Source organism: Squalius cephalus, assembly GCF_949319135.1.
Source record: "Squalius cephalus genome assembly, chromosome: 6".
Classification (NCBI taxonomy): domain Eukaryota; kingdom Metazoa; phylum Chordata; class Actinopteri; order Cypriniformes; family Leuciscidae; genus Squalius; species Squalius cephalus.
In genome coordinates, this window is record NC_137127.1 from 3,838,355 (window position 1) to 3,855,595 (window position 17,241).

The following is a 17,241-nucleotide window of genomic DNA, read 5'->3' on the forward strand; positions in this document are numbered from 1 at the left end:
GAGCTTTATATCCTTCTTCTGTGATACTGCAGTCTGAAAGTCTAGAAAAAAAGGGAATTTATCAAATTCATCAAGTTATTGTTATTTTATTGTTAATATATTTAAACATATTTCGTACTGTTAAACAGTGTTGGGGAGTAGCTAGCTACAGTACAAGTAATGACACCACTAACATAACTACATTTTTTAGTATCTGGACAGTAGCTCAGCTACTTTTAAAACATTGTTGCTTTTCCAGTAGCTAGCTACTTTTTCCAAGTAGCCGTGAAGCGCGACTGAAAGCTACACTCCATTTTGCATTCCGATGAATCATGAGCCTGTAATGCATTGAAGCAACGCAGTATCTTCTTCGTACTAGATAACAAACTACATGTTCATTACCGCCATCTGTTGTTACATTTTGCATTTTGCGACTTTACAGTCAAACAAGAGATTGTCTGATGATTATAAAAAGGATGAACAGGAATGGATATTTCATGTGAATCGACTGTAATTTATGCAAACCAAAGATTAAAATGCAGTCTACATTAAAGACTTAAAGCGCATATGGAAGGTGAATAATAGTTTTTTAAATGTAGTACTTATCCTGCTTTATTGCACTCTATATCAAATGTGTATTTTTTTTTATTTTAATTACAATAATGAACCACCAAAGATTAATCCATCCTGTTAGTTTTGTAATGAACCTAAACGATCACTAATCGAACTGAAATAAATTTGCAATATAGTAGTGCGCTTATTACTTGGCAAAGGATGGTTGCGGTGGGATTTTAAGCAAAGCGCGAACAGCTCATGATTTGCGTCTCAGAGCGGCTCTGTTCAGTAAATAGCCTATCGCATGTGCTGTGAGTTTAACCTGCATTTTTGATTACTCCTGTGTATCCAGTTTGAGTTTGCATACATTTTGTTCTTATATTGATGTTACATTTGTAGCAATGTTGCACTTTGACAGTATGTTTGAGATCAAACGATTGGGACACTTTTTGCCATTGAAATGACTGGGAAAAATTGTCCCAGTCAACCTGAATTCACCCCACTTATTGAAACCATAATTGCATTACAACATGTTATTTTAAACCCCCCAAATATTTTAATTATAACATTATTCATTAACAAATATTCAGTTATTTGTAACAATGTCATTGTAAAAAAGAGAAGGTTCAATGTAGCTAGCTACTTTTTAATAGAAACTTGTAGAGTAGCTACAAGCTTGAATGTAACTTTACTTTAACTTTTGAGCAGCTTGTAGCTTGTCAAACTACAGATTCAGAGTAGCTTCCCCAACACTGCTGTTAAAACAAATCGAACTATGAAAAAAAAAAAAAACATTCAAGTTAAGTGCAATCAAACAATAGTTCATTGAACTCACCTGAGTTTCTCCAGTGTGCAGTTTGTATTTTCTAATCCATCCTGGAGTTTCTTCACTCCTGAATCCTGCAGATTATTGTTGCTGATGTCAAGCTCTTTCAGACTGGAGTTTGATCTCAGGACTGTAGCGAGAGCTGAACAGCTTTCCTCTGTTAGACCACACTTACGCAGCCTAAAATGATGAACAGGAGAGGGATATTTTACAAACATTTCCAGAGAGTTGGTACATTTTGTAAAATTAAATAAAATCAACAGTCTGTGATTTGTTACTTTTCTTTAACCTTTATTTAACTGACCTTTAAGTACACAGAAAAGATTTCCAATGTTTTCACTGACCAACTTAATTGTGTTTTGAAATAAATAAAAAATGTTATGGCTACATCACCCGCTAAAAGAGTTGGGACTGAGGCATGTTTACCACTGTGTAACATCATCTTTTCTTTCAAATAAACTTTTTAACTGTTTGGGAATTACAGTTTTGCAAGTGAAATTTTTGCCTAATCTCGCTTGATACAAGACAAGCTACTAAACCGTCCATGGTTGTTGTTCTCTGATTCTCCTTTTCATGATGAGCCATACATTTTCAATAAGAGAGATCTGGGGCCACCTATTTTGCCCCAGACAAAACATCTTAAACGCCACCTATTTTGCCCCTTATCACAAGATGTAAAATAAGTCTCTGATGTCCCCAGAGTGTGTATGTGAAGTTTTAGCTCAAAATACCCCACAGATCATTTTTACAGCATGTTTAAATTGTCACTTTTTGGGGCTCAGAAATACACGCCATTTTTGTGTGTGTCCCTTTAAATGCAAATGAGCTACTGTTGCCTGCAAAGAGGGCGGAGCTTCAAGAACTCGTGCTCAGTCATGACAATATCATCTCTCACAGAATTATTTTTTTCAAAACAGAAACCCTCAGTAGCGATGTTCAATTTCGACCCAGAGTCGGACAATAATGCCCACAGAGCCAGAGAATATATGCTATATGGGAATAGAACAGGTATAGTTTAGTTTAAATGCTGTTGTAGCGGACCACATCCGAAAATATAGAAGCGTTAGTTTCACTCCAGAGAAAAAAAAATGTAAGAGCTGAATAAACACAGTGAAGAAGTGCGCATTAAAGTCTTATCCATAAACTCTCTCTATCTCCGTTTCATTATCATCAAGAAACACAGCAAAGTACACAAAACACTTGTTACAACTAACAGTAAACAAATATATACAGTACACACCTTTTCAGTGGGTGCTTAATAAACTGGTAAACTTTATATCCGTAAAACGACTCGATGAGCTGTCATAAAGTGTGCGCTCTCCCTTCCATTACTGCCGTGATCAGTACGTTAGGCCTATCACTCCGGAGACTGTAAGATGGATCACGAACAGTTGGTACTGATCCATCCTCAAGTAACAACGAGACTAAATGACGACTGTTATGTCCAAGACTTTTATGTGACTGTTATGAACAATTAATGATAATTGTTCACATTAAACCAAGTAGATTTTTGGGTGAATTTCAGGTGATCTCAGCATGAGAGAGAAAAGGAACGGGGGAATGGGGGCTCAAGGGAAAGAGATGTAGATTAGGATGATGCCTAGTTGAGACTTATGTCTCGAATGGTGATGCTAATTTCACAAGAGAGAGTTCAAATGTTAATTTCCAGAAAGGTCCTTTGTCTTCTCAGGGAGTGGTTGTTCCTCAACCAGACTGCCCGGCATTTTCTAATTTCTCAAGTCTTACAATAGGAACCCATTCTATGAGTGTCCATCTGTTTTCAATGAAGCTAACGTCGGCAGCTTGGTGTCATTTACACACTCATTAAACTTTGACGGGTGAGGTGCTGACAAAAGACGGTCATTGTGACACTGTAAAATGATGGCGCCATGGAGCCATGTGCTTTTGTTAAACAATTTAATAGGGTTTAAAGTTACATTATCAGCTTGGAAAGTTAGCTAATTTGACTAGAGCATTTTTTAAGAAAGTTACAATTGAGGGAAAAGGTGGATTGGCAGAAGTACTGGCTTTTTGGTGTGTTTGCATTGCAGGAACTAGGAATGATTTTAGTTATAGGAACTCCTTTAAAGGGAACTAAATTTCTCCTACTTCAGAGTAGGGTCTAAACCAGCACTTTAGGTACTATAGTGATGTAAGTGTACACTGACTGGCTGAATACATGAGAAACACAGACACTGAATATTTTTTAAAGATGTGTAAACAGTTTACGTATACTTACGGCAAGCTTACATCACGGAGTTCCAACTGGTGGTGTGCATGCTATATTACCCCGGGCAGAATTACTTTTTTTTTTAAACCTTAGTGCACTGACAATTACATTAATATTGACCATACAAACTACAATTTCTATCCGTCTGTATTCAGCGTCTGCCTGTTTTAACGTATACAAATTGTGGATGTTTTACACAAGCTGTTTTTTGTAGGTCCGGAATAGAGATCAGACAAAATAAAAATAAATTAAAAAAAGTTTAGATCTATTGTTATGAGGTTGAAGGATGAACCCAATCGCAGACGGTTTGCAGGACTCACAAGGTTTATTTTATACAGAAAACAAAACCCACGAGGGGGCAAAACAAGACAGGGAAGACTATATTAGACTGACTAGACTCAAACAAGAAACTAGACAATAGACTAACAGCTAAGACAGGATCAAACTCTTCACAAGACTTTCAACAGGTTACTCACGGTAGGTTTCACATAATAAATGGCAATGAACCGGCACAGGACAGCAAACACAAGGGGATTAAATAGGGAGAAACTAATGATAACAACAGGTGACACAGATTAATTAAGAATGACTAAACAAGGGTAACAAGGGGGCGGGGTTACGTGACGAGACAACGCAAGCACACAGCCCAAACAAATGGCCATGTGCTTACACATAAAACATGGGTCTGTCATGATCCTACCTCAAGACCAGGGAAAATTAAAGACTAGATGGCAGGATCATGACATCTATGGTCAGTGGAGCAGTGCATCTCTATTTTTACCATTGTTCAAATCATCCCGCTGGCCGGATTAGACAAACCTGCAGGCTGTATTCAGCCCACGGCCGTATGTTTGACACCCCTGCCTTACAGTGTTTTGGTCACCTGATTTCTTTAAGACACTTTAAATGTACAATAACAAGTGAACACAATACTCACATCAGTGTGTTGATTTCACAGTGTTTATCCTGCAGTAGAGCAGCGATCTGATTCACTCGTGTGTCTCCTAGTTCATGTTCACTCAGATTCAGCTCACTCAGGAGTAACGGATTTTTACCCAAAATGTCTCTCACATACTGACAGGCTTCATCTGCAGCAGGACTTTGTAATATCCTAGAAACAAAGACAGTACATTGATATTTCACAAGTGTGCACGGCACAGATGTGGTAAAAGAATATTGATGCAAGTAAGTGCAGAAATATAGTTTGATGGTTTAATTCACTTTCAGATAAAATTTTAATTTGTAGAAAACACTCACCTCAGTGTTTTCAGTGAACGGCAAAAATTATTTTGTACATTAATGAGGTGTTCCACTCCCAATTGTCCAGGATCATTTCCTGTGAGATCCAGCTCTATCAGGTGTGAAGGGTTTGATCTCAGAGCTGAAGCCAGAGCTTTATAACCTTCTTCTGTGATACTGCAGTTTGTAAGTCTAGAAAACATGAAAACTTAGAATGAACACTAGAACTAAAATGAACACTGCTGTAAATACAGTCCGTTTTGAAAAAAAAAAGGCATGTTGTGTAACAGTATATTGGATTAGTATTCAGTCTTAAGTGACAGCAGCCTAGGGATGGGTACCGAAACCCGGTATTAAGCTCGGACTTTATCGGTTCTGCTGTCGGTACTGGAGAAATTAAGAAAGTACACGTGCTATTTATTATTGCTATTAAGAAATTATTATCTTGCAAATTTAATCTCGCCAGCCACTTCTATATAAAATAATATTGAACCATTTGTCTGTGATGCATTTTTGCTAAAGAGAGAGAGTGTGTGTGTGTAGCTGGTCAATTTAGGCATTTGAGTTTTATTTTTTATTTTATTTTTTTGTGTAATAAGAAATGTAGTAAAAACTGTTAACTTCAGCAAAACTTTTCAATGTACTATTTTCAATGGTTCCGATTCCGATCGAGAGTTCCTATCAATTGTTGTATGTGGGGCATTAATTAGTGGGACTCCAAAGGAAAATATATCGCTGCTCCTTTAAGCGTTCGCGCTCAGACGCATGGTGTATGCAGACGGGGAAGCGGAGGTAGTTTTTCTCTCTCCTACTTGTCTTGTATTAACTGATTTTCTGTAATGAAATCATTTTATTTATATGTCAAAACACTGTTAAGAGGTTATATCATAATGTGTATCAGTGCGATTCGATTATTTTCTTCGTAAGTTGCTCTTTTAACCGTGTTAAAGTTAGAGCTTCGTTCTCACGTGCGTCTTTCAATGCAGGAATGAGAGAGTAGGCCTCCTGTATGTCCCTAATTGTGCCTCACTACTCTGTTTAAGGTATGTTTTTTCAATTTGTGATCATTTATTTGACTGTTTACTATGTAATGTGTGAGTTTAACTTGATAGTTGTGTACCTCCAGTATATACTAGGGCTAATTTCATACTAAATGCCTTGTGGTATATTTTCATACAATGAGACTGTTTGTGTAAAAAAAAGGGAACTTTATTATACACACAGTAGTTCAACAATCAGTTTAAAGTACATTCATATGTGCATTTATAACATGTTTGTATGTTAATTTCCATTTATGTTTCCTATGAGTGCTGTCCTGTTATGTGGGGTAATTCAGCACCTTCATTTACATATGTTAAATGCTATATAATGCCCTTGTTAAGGAGTTCTCGCTCAGACGCATGGTGTATGCAGACGGGGAAGCGGAGGAATGAGAGAGTAGGCCTCCTGTATGTCCCTAATTGTGCCTCACTACTCTGTTTAAGGTGAATAAACAACTCCGAGTATCATCACTTCAGTCGTTGTGTGGTCGTGTTTCCATGGTGTCCTGTGGTTACCACTTGAAGTGTGTGTGTGTGTGTGTGTGTGAGTGAGTGAGTGAGTGAGTGAGTGAGAGAGAGAGAATTTTTTGAATTTTAAATACACCTTTATTATAACAATTTAATCACAAATTATTCACCTCATCCAACATGTTTTTTTTTGTTTTTTTTTCTTTCCTACATGTATATTTAAAAAGTCAACACCAATTCATTTCTCTCACATAAAGTACACAATACCTCATTAACACACCAGATTTCTACAAACTTTGGTAAACAGTCCACCAACTTATAGTAAGCAAACTCTACTTTTAGTCTAGCTGCCACAAGACCCAAAAACATAGGAACCACACTTATTGCATCCTGCCCTAGAAGTTTGTTTTTCCTTGATTTCCAGATTACTAATTTTGCAGTGCCTGATAAAAAATTAATTAAAACCAAAGTTCTTTTCCTTTGAACAGAATACCTAGGACCATAAACAAACAATTTGAAGGAAAACTGTCACCCAAAGATAAAAACCAATTGCTTAAAAGGGAAAAAAGATCCCCTAATCGTGAGCACTACACAAATAAATGGAACACTGATTCTGCCTCTAAACAAAAAGGACAACCCACCCCAACACTAGGATTAAGATGTGCCACATGTCTGTTCGTAGCTATTGCTCCATGTACAATTCTCCACTGGAGATCACCTGTCCGCTTATTAATGGGACATTTGTACAGAGCACGCCAGCAGCCTTTAGGGGAAGAGTCAAGTCCAAGAAAATCCAACCATTTTGTAGAAGGAACGCCAGTCAACAGTCTGGCATTTGACAATTTTAAACAAGTCAAGTACAAGGCCTTCTTCCCAGTTAACTCAAAACAATCCAAAACGGGGGTTTTAAATGTCAACAAAAAGTTATCATCCTCTTCCCAATTCTCCACGGCAGCACTAACTGTGAGTGAAGGAAATACATAGTCATGCCCTTCTGTCCACTCTTGGATCATTGTTGTGTTCTCCAGAAAGTCTCTATACTCCTCTCCTAATGCCCCACGTACTTCTGCAACGAACTGCTGTATCACTCTTGCGGATTTCACTTCAGTCCTTTGGCTTATAGCTTCCACACTGCTACTCAATATATGGCCCAACTTCAAATATCCAGCAGCCAGCAACCGTGAGCGTAAGCATGTAGATGATAAAAGTCTTGAAGACAGGAGAGGGTTAAAAAACAAAGGTTCTTCCAGCAGCCAGGGCCCGACTGACAAATCAAGTGATCTTGACACATTAAATACTTTCCAAGCTTCAAGCATAGATTTATAATACGGGGTAAGGTCTACCAACTCAGACTCTTGTAAATCCATGAGAAATAAGTGTTTGTCGAGTCCCATTCCGCCTACCCTCCGCAAAAGGGCTATTGCAAAGTCCATTCAAGCAAAATTGCTGTTGTATAGCAGTCTTTGAACAGTTTGTCATTAACGAAAAGTCATTAGTCTTGCCTTGAGGTCCACCAAACCCTGTCCCCCTTCTTGTACAGGAAGATACAGTACAGCAGATCGGACCCAATGGTATCCAGACCAGAAAAAGTTCACCAAGTGCCTCTGGATCACTTGAACTAGACCTGCTGGTGGTTGCAGCACATTGAATTTATGCCACAGAATGGATGCCACCAAATTATTGGCCACCAAAACTCTTCCCCTGTAGGACAGCTGAGGTAGCAACCATTTCCATCTAGACAATCGTGTACACACTTTTTCCTCTACGCCCTCCCAATTTAATTTTTGATACTCATTAGAACCAAAAAAAATACCTAATATCTTAAAACCCTCTAATTTCCATTTGAGGTCTCTTGGCAATTGTGGGAGATTCTCTGCAATACCTTGACCTACCCAGAGAGCTTCACTTTTATCCCAATTCACCTTGGCTGTTGAAGCCTTCTCATAAACACCTTGACATCTTGTGTGTTTTTAACAAATACGGTAATATCATCGGCATAAGCACTTAAAACTGTTCTTGAAGTCTTAAAAATAACAGGTATATGCAAGCCAGACATTTTTTCTCGTAATTTGCAAAGAAAAGGTTCAATTGCTATACTATATAGCTGTCCTGATAAAGGACACCCCTGTCTTATACCCCTTGTAACAGAAATGGGACGGCTCAATCCACCTCCCACCTTGACAATACAAGAAGCCCCTGCATACAACAATTTCACCCATTTTAAAAAACCTTCCCCAAAACCAAAAACATTCAAAACATTGAAAAGATAGTTGTGGTCGACACGATCGAACGCTTTTTCTTGGTCCAGGGAGATTAAACCAATTTCTGTTTTAGAAACTCTGCAAATGTCCAAAACATCCCGTATCAAAAACAAATTGTCCGATATTGTCCTTTCTGGAACACAATATGTTTGGTCACTGTGTACAATTAAATGAAGGTACTTTTTAAGCCTATTTGCAAGGCATTTGGATAAAATTTTGTATTCAGTAGTCAATAGGGCGACTGGTCTCCAATTCTTCAAAAGAGACAAATCCCCCTTTTTAGGCAACAATGATAAAACAGCCCGTTGACAGGACACAGGCAACATATCATCCTTGTTACATACACAAAAAACTTCAAAAAGATCCTGTCCAATGCAATTCCAAAAATGATTATAGAATTCAGGTTGTAAACCGTCAATGCCTGGAGATTTTCCTGAATTAAGTTGGCCCAAGGCAGCAGTTATTTCTTGATAGGATATATCTATATCCAAAGCAGTCTTTGAGTCAGAGTCTATTTGAGGTAAATCTTGAAACAGTTTTGCAGAACAGTTTACCTCGCAATGCTCAGCAGTGTAAAGATTTGAATAGAAATCCACTGCATGACGACGCATGTCTCTTTTATCATACGTCATCCTTCCATCAGGAAGACGTAAACAGGCCATCTGTTTGTGCTTTGCATTAAAAAAATATGCACTTGGAGCATCCATGTCTGCAACAGAAATAAAACGAGACCTTACCAAGGCCCCTTTTACTCTCTCGTTTAAATAAGATCCCAACTCCATTTTTTTCCTCTGTAACTTTACTTAAACTAGGATCATATCTATTAATTAATTCTGTTTCTATTGATGATATCTAATTTTTAACAGACTCAATCGTTTCTCTTAACACGTTAGTAGAATTCGCCTTTGGCTAAGCCACACCCTAGAATGTAGATTGACCAATCACAGCGCAGCCAAGAACGAGTTTCACAAAACCTACCTAACCTACCTCTTTTTGGTCAACATCCTCCTTTTTGTAGACGAAATAGGCTAGTCCCAAATAGCTGATTTTGACTTTTTTGCGGCGGATCCTCTTCGTCGCGCATTTTTAGCTATAGGATTGCCAGTGAATGTTGGCTGTGAGCGGTGAGCGCGTTCCTGTCAGATCCTCACTGTGCAGGCACGCGGAACGCGTATGTCACCCCAGCAAAAAGCCATACAACAAACTTGTGTTTACTGTGTGCTACCCTGGTGCTACCGTTCTCTTACACTATGGGTGCTACTAACGTAACGTTACCCTTCGCATCGCATGTTCCGGCGATGTGACTATCGCTCATTCGCACATCGCGATGTCGATGTTAAAACAGAATATCGTTCAGCCCTAGTTTGGATACATAAATTCTATCCAAACGAGCAGCAGTAACTCTATTATTATTCACCTTGATCCATGTATATTGCCTCACATCAGGGTTTTTAACCCTCCATATATCCAAAAGATCAGCTGCCCTTATTAACCTTGATAAACAAGATGAAGACTGAATGTGTGGTTCTTCAGTATTTCGATCAACAGAAAAATTCTCTGTACAATTCCAATCTCCCCCTACTATGACATTGCCATCATTAAAGCATTTTTTAAGAGCATTACTTAACACACCAAAAAATATTAATCTTTCAAACCCTACATTTGGTACATAAACATTGATGAAATAATAAATATCCCCATCAATATCAGCTTTAACCATACCTGCAAACTCAGAAGGACTGAAAAAGGTGACAGATTTTTCAGTACACCCCCCCCCCCCCCCCCCCGAGAAGAAAATAAAGGGAAAATACAACGTTTTCTTGAGGTAAAAAAACGAAACATTTATTAACACCACTGAACATAAAACAACTTTAATACTGCAAAACTGTAAACAACAATACTGCAGCTGGTCTAGTGGGACTGAGGAGTAAAAAAAATCTTTTTTTTACTCTTTTGGCCTGGGCAAGCCTTTCAAGGGCCCGTTTTCTTTGTTTTGCCATGTGCCTCTTTCGGGCCACACTTTCTTCCTCCACCACTTCTGCCCTATTTACAGCAGCACTAGTGGATGGCTGGCAGCCAAACTCCACGCTCCTTTCGCTGACTTTCAGCTGCTTTTGCTGCCGCTGGGCTTTGTCCCTGGTTCCAGCCGAAATGATGTTCCCACACAGCCGTCTATCTACTGGCTCAAATTTTGGATCATCTCGGCTGAACATATCCACAGCACTCAGCTTTCTGCTCTGTAGAGTATATTTGACAGTCTGGATAGCGCTGAATGTGGTGATGTTAAAGCTTGTACTTTTCTTGTCAATAATGTTGCCCATTATACTAAAAGAAGATTCAACTAATGGGCCATGGAATATTGACATTGCAGCTTTCACTGCTTGACACAGGCCTGGATATTTTCCAGTATCGTCGACACAGGCCCACCACCTCACAACATCATCTCCATCTTGGAAGCTGGGCAGGGACTGATCTACGTTGTACTGGAGAATTTCCTGGTGTGTGTCAACATCAGGCAGCAGGTGATCCATCATTGCTGTGAGTTTCCTCAGTTCAGACCCAGTTTGAGAGTGCCCTCTCAGTATTGGGTCCATGGCCGACAAACACTGGAGGGTCTTGCTCTGCAGTGGCAGCTTTTTTTTGCAAGTACCTGGCACACGTGATGTATGCCTGGGAGACTTCCTCCAGGAATGGCTTCAGCAGCTGAAACAGATCAGCAACACTTACTATACTTTTATCATACAAACTCTGCAGAGGCTCCTAATCAATAATTAATCATTCTAATTGCAGTTCACAATTTAAAGTACTCACAGGGTGTTGTGGATGTGCCACTCTGAATTGATTAGCCTTCTGCCCCACATACATCTCCCTCACAGGCAGCAGTTTGTTGTCCAATTCCATAGTAGCCAGAGTTTTGGACATCAGGTTCAGGTGCTCAGATTTGACAAAGCAGGCAAGGAAGTTGGTAAAGACTTGAAGCTGTTTTTCATGCAGTTTATGAACAAGTGTCTGACTGCCCTATAAAGAAAATAACATTAACATACATTGAACATGTGTGTGTTTTTGTACGTTGAACCACAAAGAAATGCATATTAATTTTAACTCAGGACTCCCGAAAGATAAATACAAGGATTCCCTTAGATCACTCCACTATGAAAAAGCATTATACCCTGTGGTCAAATAAAATGTTGTCAGAAGTTATTAGACATGGGATCACTAGAATTTATTTTCTAGACCCAGGCACCACAGAATCCTGCAACATTTTTTATAATCAATCTAATTCTCATAATTTGTGATATTTTTTCTTATTTTGAAAAACCTGATGAGAAATGTAACATTCACCTGAGTAGAAATGGGAGCCATAAGCAGAGGACTCAAATTTCAACTCACCTGGAACACCATGACATATTCCTTTAGGATCGGTAGCACTCCTGTATAAACACTGAGGTGCAGCTCAGTTATGGTGGCTTCATGCCACACCTTCCTAACCACCCTCTTCTTCCGGTCTTTTCCCAGCTGCGTCATTCCTGGAAAAATCAAAGGCTCTATAACAAAGCTCTGTACAAAAGCTAACATTCCTTTGGTTACCATAGTGCAGGTAGGCAATCACAGATCCAAGGATAAATAACTGTGATGAGTTACCTTTTTTGCTGAGGTCCTCATGAAAGGACTGAATCTGTCTCTGTGCCTTTTCGCTCACTTTGTAATTGGCAAAAAGCTGCCTCAAGGGGTCCTTGTAGAGGGCCTTGTCTTCCCTGTCCATAAAGCCATAGTAAAGAACCTTGTAGGCAGGAAGCAGCCTCTGGGTGCTAATGGCAACATCATAAGCCGATAGCCAGCGATGCTGAATGAACCTTTTGGGAGCGGAACCAGGAAGGCCCATGAACTCGCATATTTCTCTGAAGTATGCCAACTGAGAAAGAGAGATACATCAAATCAGTTTTTTTCCTCAAAGAGCTCAGGTAGCCTAAATATGTCAGTTAAGGATATTTTTTTTTTTAGAATCTAAATTACATATAGAACATACAGTCTCCCAACAAGTATAGCAGCAGGTAAGTATATTGTAAAGATAAAAGGTTTAGTGTTTAATGTTGCAGTCAGTAGCTTGAATCATTCTGAACAAAAAATATTTATACAATGGAAATTGAATATTATTAACTAACCTGGTCTGTAGCCCATTGATGATCTACATGTAGGTCACCAAACAGCCGTTCAAGATAATTGCTGAAAGGAGCTGCAAAAACCTTTGCAGCATTGTGGATATGGTGGCAACTATCACCGTCAACATCAAGTAGGTTTGGGCAGTGGTTCTGGCGCACTCTCGTTTCCAACCCCATTTTACTTCCTCGCATAACACCGCAGGAGTCCATCAGCATGCTTACAAGGTTGAACCATGGGATGTTGTTATCCTTAAAGAACTTAACTATCAGCTTTTCTAGCTTGAGAGCGCTAACCTTCAAAACCTCTAAAGATCCTAGGTGTTCCACATCAACCGTCTTCTTGTCTGGGTTGAAGTAGCTGACCAGGATGGAAAGCACTTTTTTACCACCATTGTTAGTACTCTCGTCGAGGTTGATGGAAAATGGATACTTCCGTGTATTGCTGAAGATCCTCTCCGAAAATGTAAATCCCAATCCATGCACCATTTTGTATGCTGCTGCTGTGCGTGACAGCTTCAACCCACTCAGAGCTACTTTATCTGTAGCCAGCGTTTGGGCCAGCTTCACCATCACTGGTGCAAATGTAAAAGGAAGAGTGTGTTCCGCAAGAGTAGCGAGAACCATCGCCTAGACAAAGAAAACATTATTAGATTTTCATAAGCAAAACTTTTGCAAATAGCCTGCCTTTTATTATAACCCTGAGAATCCTAATGAGTCTAGTTCAACTCTAGTACAATTGAATAAACACACCATATACACTACATACAAATTGTCCTGGTAATGTAGCCTACTTCTATGTAGCCTGACAATAGCTTACTGGCAAATGTCAAGTAACCTGTCAACAGTGAAATAGTAGTTATTTAAATTATTTAGTGACACGGAAAACTACAAGCCTATTTAATTTATAAAACACACCTCTGCATTAGCAACCCGCTGACATGTAGGTACAGGCACCCTAACTCGCGCCCTCATGGCTTCAGGCCCCGCCTTGGGAGCACTTTGACTTGAGACTGGAAGGACACTGGCTGTAGTCATTACAGTACACACTTTTTGACGGTGCACCTCTGTTTGGCAGTGTGCCGAAAGAGCATGAGAGCCCTTGTTGCTGTAGTTTATTTCTTTAGAGCAAAGGCTGCATTTTGAATACCCCGCTTTGTCAATTTTTATAAAATACTGTGACAGCGGGAAGCTGTGCTGGACTCCCTTCACCTCGGTCTTGACCTCAATCTTTAGCCAGGCCCAGCTCCATCTGCACCTCAGCCCTGAGTCAAGCTGTCTTATATAAATAGAATCCTCCTCTTTAAGCTCGCTCATTCTGAAAAAAAATTGTCAATATATTAAATGCTGGGCTCCTTTTTTATGATCATAAATGTTTGTTAAGGCTAACTCCCACTGCATTAGTCAACATTAAATGATCCGCCAGAGCAGGTGTTTCGATCACTCATTAACGTTAAACCGGACACCAATGGGTCTTGTTTCATTACGTGTTCGTTTTCATTTCGCTCATTTCTTACGACAAGATATACATAAAAAAAATCAGATAACAATGTTAATTTTGACAGCAAATTTTGATTTAGTTTTAGTCATAGTCTTTTGACTAAAATGCCATTTAGTTTTAGTCATATTTTAGTCATCTGAATTGTTTTAGTTTTAGTCGACAAAATACAATACGATTTCAGTCAAAAAATATATATATTGGGTTTAGTTAAATTGTAATGCATTAATTTAGAATGTCTCTAAAATGTCCAAACCCATATAACTTACTCCCGGATAAAACATCTATTAACCTGTTAATATAATTGATTTTAAAGCTTGAACATGCAATACAGATACAGATTTAACTACTGTGACTTATCTTAAAATGAAATAAAACCACTTTCCCTAAAGTGGAACAGTCTTTTTTCAATGAATGATATATGCATTCTTTATAACTACTTGCATACATCATTCTTTATTCTTTCAAGCAGACATATTTAAAAGAATTATATAATTAATCCTTAGTGAATGCTTTTCTTTTTCTTTTGTTGCTTGATCAATATTAAGGACACAGACCGCATTAGGTTTATTACTCACTGTCATTTTTCGGATCATCTATGAGCTATGACGCGGTTCAGCGGCAAGCAGTGGCAAAACGCCAGCAACCAATCAGAATATAGACGTCCTTCGCGCTGGCTGATTTCGGAGAAACATGTAAACTTTCGTTCCAACCAAAACATTAGTTCCGAGAAAATGGAGGAGAAACTGATAATCGTTGTTGCTGGGTTTCCTATAATTTATGATATGACGTTATTTTTTCATACAGAAAAAAATCAAAAGACCAGTTACAAAAGAGAGCGAGCCCCGGCCGCGCGCGCGCGCCCTCACCGTCTTGCTCTCTCTCCCTCGTGCATATTAATCAAAATAATTTTTTTCCCCGACCAAATGTGACCGAAACGGTTATAAAAATGACCGAAACGGTTATAAAAATGCTGTCATTATAAAGGTGTAAATGTCGTTGATGAAAATAATGACGAAAAGTACGTTACTCATCAACGAAATTAACAGTAATGCAGTGGAGGAGATAACTTAGCTTGCCAAAATCCTTCACAGTGACATTGAACTAACATTGTAAGCTAACAACACAATTTGCTGATCTTACTAGCTGACTAGGCGACACTTCCATTATAACATTAATGTAAAACATGTTAACTAACAACAACGTTAGAGAAAACAATTATATTGTTGGCAGAGATAACGGCACTTACCTCAAAACTAATGTCAGTGTCCAACGCGTGAATTCATCCGCGGGAAAGCTGCCGCTGTCTTGACTGTGATTGGCCAAATGACTCGCGTGCAGTAGGTTCTAGAAGTAGGCGTGAATAGGCGCGAATTCATCCGCGGGAAAAGCTGCAGCCAGGGGCTTTTCAAAGAAGACGCTGCTGTTATCTTGACTGTGATTGGCCAAATGACTCGCGTGCTGTATCACCAAAGATGTTTGTGAAGAAGACCGCAGTAGGGAAGAACGCAGTGCGGAAGAACGCAGAAGAACGCAGAAGACCCCCCCCCCCCCCCCCCCGTCAAAAAAAAAAAACTCTTCGGATCTACACGATTCACGTGGATGACATTTTCCCATTCAAAACGGCGATTTTCGCCGAAAAGCGACTAGTTTGCAGGTATGTTTAACAACAAGTAGACGGCCATTCATTGGTTCTTCTGTACTCAAAACAGTCACTCTTAAATCAGGTGAAAAGAAAATTGCCACTCCTGCACTCAAATTTGTTTTATGGCTTAATTTGTACTGCCTTTTCCACCACAATCCCCACTCAACTTCATTTCCTACATCACTATGTGTTTCTTGAAGATAAATGACATGTAATTTTTTCTGCTCTATTATTTCAGATACTAGTGCACGTTTGTGCATATCCCTCCCCCCATTGATATTAATAGAACCTACTCTTAAAGCATCCATATGTAGGTTCAAGAGGGAAAGGAAAAAAACAGATAAAAGCAGCATTATGAAAAGAGACACCATGTGATGGTCAGCTAAAACAAAACCTTTAACGTTCTCTTTTTTTCCACATTTCTATACTTTCTAATTGCCGTTACATGTTTCTTCAAACGAAACCTTTTCTTTTCACTTAAAATCTCAAGACTCACATTCTTTTGATGTACTGAAACAGACTTCTCAAACTTCTCAATATCTGGAAAAAAATCTATCACATTGACTTGCTTCCCAAACGTATCATCTAGAAAAGCATTAATCTCCTCTAAAGTATACAATGAGGGATCATCTTGTGAGAACTCTTGAGAGTCTGCCTCACCACTGCACATAGAATCTCCCTGTGAACATAAATCAGTGTCATGCATAGATGCAGCCTCATCTGACGAACTTTCATTCATACCACTCTTATTGCCTTATTTAATGCAGCTCAACTCCATCTGCTCATTCTCCACCACACGCTCTACACTACAAAACATGGCCTGGATACCGCTCGTACTTGGTACAGAATGCAAGACATTTTCAACATTCAGTATTTCAGCATTTTCTTCGTTCATATTAACGATCGCAATACTACCAAGATCAGAAACAGTCACTGTTGTTCTCACTTCGCTATCTGTTTGAGTATTCTCAGGAGCATTCACACTCATTTCTGAAACTCTTACCTCAGGAAGTCGCTCAATCTCACCCCGAACTCCTTGGGTAACCACAGTTTGAGAAGTAACATCAATTTCTGATCCCGAAACGTTGCCTTCAACTTCGCGTTCTTTATGTGGGCACGCATGTCGTTTATGCCCAACATCGCCACATTCAAAACATTTCATATTACCGGTTGTTGCATGAACCATATACGGTTTCCCTTCATGTTTAACGCGAAAAGATATATCCAGCGTTCTCTCCGGAGAATCTAAAACCATGTTGACATTCCTCCTTAACGACATCACATATTTTAGAGCCGGGTGTTTGCACCCTAGAGAAATCGTTTTAAACGGACTAACGATTTTT

General features: G+C 39.1%; 3 protein-coding genes across 3 annotated transcripts in view; 1 reads left to right on the forward strand and 2 right to left on the reverse strand.

The window, feature by feature from the left end:
- The window catches only part of LOC307160070 (uncharacterized protein), a 719,517-nt gene that overhangs the window by 678,196 nt on the left and 24,080 nt on the right, over positions 1-17,241 (reverse strand). The window contains exon 7 of the mRNA XM_079873884.1: positions 4,848-5,021. Within this exon, the coding sequence (XP_079730010.1) occupies positions 4,848-5,021 (174 nt within the window). The remainder of the gene's footprint in view (positions 1-4,847; positions 5,022-17,241) is intronic.
- The window catches only part of dnaaf4 (dynein axonemal assembly factor 4), a 503,354-nt gene that overhangs the window by 127,295 nt on the left and 358,818 nt on the right, over positions 1-17,241 (forward strand). The gene's annotated exons all lie outside the window — the stretch shown is intronic.
- On the reverse strand, positions 5,425-16,384 carry LOC307160080 (uncharacterized protein). The gene is made up of 6 exons (XM_079873904.1): positions 13,674-16,384; positions 12,762-13,385; positions 12,241-12,511; positions 11,989-12,125; positions 11,410-11,616; positions 5,425-11,301 (listed from the first exon to the last, which is right to left on the reverse strand). Exons 1-6 carry the CDS (start codon positions 14,070-14,072, stop codon positions 11,152-11,154), a joined length of 1,788 nt encoding a protein of 595 aa, XP_079730030.1. The 5' UTR covers positions 14,073-16,384; the 3' UTR covers positions 5,425-11,151.